Source organism: Hipposideros armiger, unplaced genomic scaffold, assembly GCF_001890085.2.
Source record: "Hipposideros armiger isolate ML-2016 unplaced genomic scaffold, ASM189008v1 scaffold_64, whole genome shotgun sequence".
NCBI lineage: Eukaryota > Metazoa > Chordata > Mammalia > Chiroptera > Hipposideridae > Hipposideros > Hipposideros armiger.
In genome coordinates this window covers 61,478-64,609 of record NW_017731414.1, presented here as the reverse complement: position 1 = coordinate 64,609, position 3,132 = coordinate 61,478, and the positions used below count along the sequence as shown (strand labels likewise).

Sequence of the window (3,132 nt, the reverse complement as noted above, 5' to 3'; positions counted from 1 at the left end):
GGCCCCAGTGGTGCCCAGGACAACAGAAAGGGGACAGAGAGAGTTAGAGGGAGGAGGCGGCTTTGAATGTATAAAGAAAAGAGGAAGATGAATGAGAGAAAGAGGGCAAGAGGGCTGGGTCAAACTCTGTGTGGGTACCTGAGGCGTTGGTGATCGCCCGGACCATGTCAGGGTGGCATAAAATGATGAGAGGCATGATGGGACCCTGCCAGGTCATAAATCCCTGCGGGTAGGTGGTCACCAGCTGAGTTACGTTCCTCAAGCCCTGCTCACTGGGAGCGATCTGTAAGCAAGGCAGAGCTGTCACTCCCCAGGAGGAGCCTCAGCAGAGCCCCCTCCCCCTGCAGCCTCTGCAGTGGGCAGTGGGCAGTGTGTGCAGATGCTGCATGGATGGAGGGAATCTGCTTCTTCCTTCTCCTTCTCTCTTGAGGCAAGAGGGTCCGTGAGAACTGTTCAAGTCACTAAGTTTCACCCCACGGCATACGGAGAAGACATACTCTCTGCACAAAGAGGCCAGTCTTGGCTGGAAGAGATGGACTTTTCTCATCCTTGGAGTGCTTCCAGGCATGGAGTGGGGGGCACATGGGGAGGCCCCATGAGGTTTATGGGCAGCAGGGTGGCCTCCGGACTTGTCCCTGGGTCTTGTCCTAACCATTCCCCATGGCTCTCAGTTCCTTGAATGATGAAGGGCCTGCTGACCCAGGACCTTCCAGTGCCACAACCCCAAGGGACACACGTGACTCTGCATATCAATCAGGAGGGCAGCTCTGACCTGTGAGCCTCTTCTGCTGGCTAGGCTCTGTGTACAGTGCATGCCGTCTATCTATCTATCATCTATCTATCTATCTATCTATCTAGCATCTATCGATCTATCATCTATCTATCTATCTATCTATCTATCTAATATCTATCTATCTAATATCTATCTATCTATCTATCTATCTACCTATCTATCTCTCTTTTATCTGTCTATCTTCTATCTGTCATCCATCTTGAATCCTTTCTGCCAGTCTATCTATCTATCAGTCGAAGAGCATACTTGTCAGTCCATCTATGTCTCCTCAACCTATGGAAACCCCTATCAATCATGCTATTTACAAATGAAGAAACTGAGGCCACATCCCCCCAAAGGGGAAGGAGAGTGGGTCACCTCCCGGTGAGGTGTCCTCTCCAGTCCCCCAGGATGCACCATCCAAGCCTTAAAAATATCTCAAGTGCTCCAGCGAGTTGAACATAGGTTGTATTCACTCTTGAAACCTACTCCCTGCTCCCCAGTGACCCTGAGGTGAGGATTCAAAGCACTTGGTTAGATTGGTCCAAAGAGGGAGAGTAACTCAGCTGAGGTCTGCAGCAAGGGTCACTGGGAGAAAATGAGTGACTAAGGCATTCCCCACGGCCAAGCCCTCAGAGCAGGAAACGGAACTGCTGCAACTTGATCATATTCCTGCTGCCTCCAAGGCTGAACACTCATCCCTTTAGCCTTGACTGAGGGAGGTGACGGCAAGTTCATCACTTAGGTGATCAAACATTTATTAAGTGCCTGCTGTATGCCTGTCCCTAGGCTGAGGACTTCAGATAAATGTATTCCTAGAGCTACCATCAAGTTGGAGAGCCAGATAAGTAACTGGACAAATTAAATGTTTAAATAAGCTGGACTAGATCCAGTCAAAAGTCAAGGTCTGGAGTTTGGGCAGGGAGATAAAGAAGGCTTCTGAAGGGAGATTGGTCAACTTTATCCAGGTTGGGCCACTATCCCACTGAGACATGTTAGGGGAGAAGAGTAGATAAGGGGAAGATGATCAGGAAATAGAGGAGGCAGGGAGCTGTCCCCCAGTGGGTGCGGGTGGGGAGATCATAGCTAATTACTGTGGTGAAACCGCAGCCCAGAGTGAGCAGACACAAGGAAATGGGCCAGACGTAGGGAGCAGAACCTGGACAGCGCCCCTGAGGTGGTCTGAAAGCCAGCTGTGGAGAATGGGNACCCAAGCACAGCCCAGTGCTCTACAAAACACATTTACAGAGACCTTGGACACCTTGTCTGCCCCAGCACTCTCTGACATCTCCTGGGACAACAGACATGGCCCCAACATGTGCTAACATGTCCTGTCATGATACAACATGCATGACACACCTGACATGTCACAACATAATCTGACATAGATGCAAAGACAATCTGACATGACCTCAGTGTGTCCCAAAGGTGGGCCCAGACATGACTTAAATGTGGTCCCATTAATATCACAGATATGGACCAGGTATGACCCAGACATACCCTATTCCCTGCCTTGGACAAGACTCACATAAGTTATGAGACATTTCTTAGAGAGACCCTGGGTCCCAGGTATCAGACAAATCCCAAACACGGCCCAAACATGACCAGCAGGAGAACCAAACTATCTCCAACATAAACCAGAGAGTCCTCAACATGTCTCAAATATCCTTGGCCACAACTGAACCCCAGGCATGACTGAGGCCATCTTTGTTTGATCCCAGGTGTGAACATATACCAGCTGTAACTAGGACACAGGCAGAAACATAAATGTGAACGGGCATGGCCATTCAGAAGATGTCACACAGACACACCCTAGGAATAAGCAAACATGACGGGAGGTAGGTCAGGTGGGGGTCCAGATGAGACGGAGGCAGCCCCTCTTGTCAGCACCTGGGTCAAACCCCCGAGCTGGAGGCAGCACAGAAACCTGAGCAACAGGGGAGCTATGGCCAGGGGGATTTCTACCTGGAGCAAAGAGCACAGGTTTGATGCAGGTGGGGTGGAAGACACGAATGGCTGCATGTCAGGGCCCACCCACCAGCAGCACACATCCCCATAGGTGCTTGCCAGGCCCTGTGTGTACAGGACACCTTCCTCTGAGTTCTGGATCTGGAGAGGAACAAAGAGGACCCAATTCATACTCTTATAGGTATCCAAAGAGAAGCACCTCCAGGACAGAGACCCAGACCTGAGCCCCATGAAATTATCCAGCAGGTCATCCTCCTCCTGGGGTCCCTGCCCACACCCTTGGTACACAACAATGAGGGTCTTTCCTCATTAGAATCCTGAACACCACATTCACCTGACTTCTCTTCCATCTCCATTTTCCAGATAAGGAAACGGAGGCTCTAAACAATGAA

General features: G+C 50.4%; 1 protein-coding gene across 1 annotated transcript in view; it reads right to left on the bottom strand.

Moving 5' to 3' along the window:
• Positions 1 to 3,126, bottom strand: part of LOC109382390 (docosahexaenoic acid omega-hydroxylase CYP4F3-like) — a 15,108-nt gene extending 11,982 nt beyond the window's left edge. The window contains 2 exon segments of the mRNA XM_019641836.1: positions 2,738 to 2,797; positions 2,800 to 3,126. Of these exon segments, the coding sequence (XP_019497381.1) occupies positions 2,738 to 2,797; positions 2,800 to 2,971 (232 nt within the window). The 5' untranslated portion in view covers positions 2,972 to 3,126.
• Positions 3,127 to 3,132: the final 6 nt, after the last annotated feature.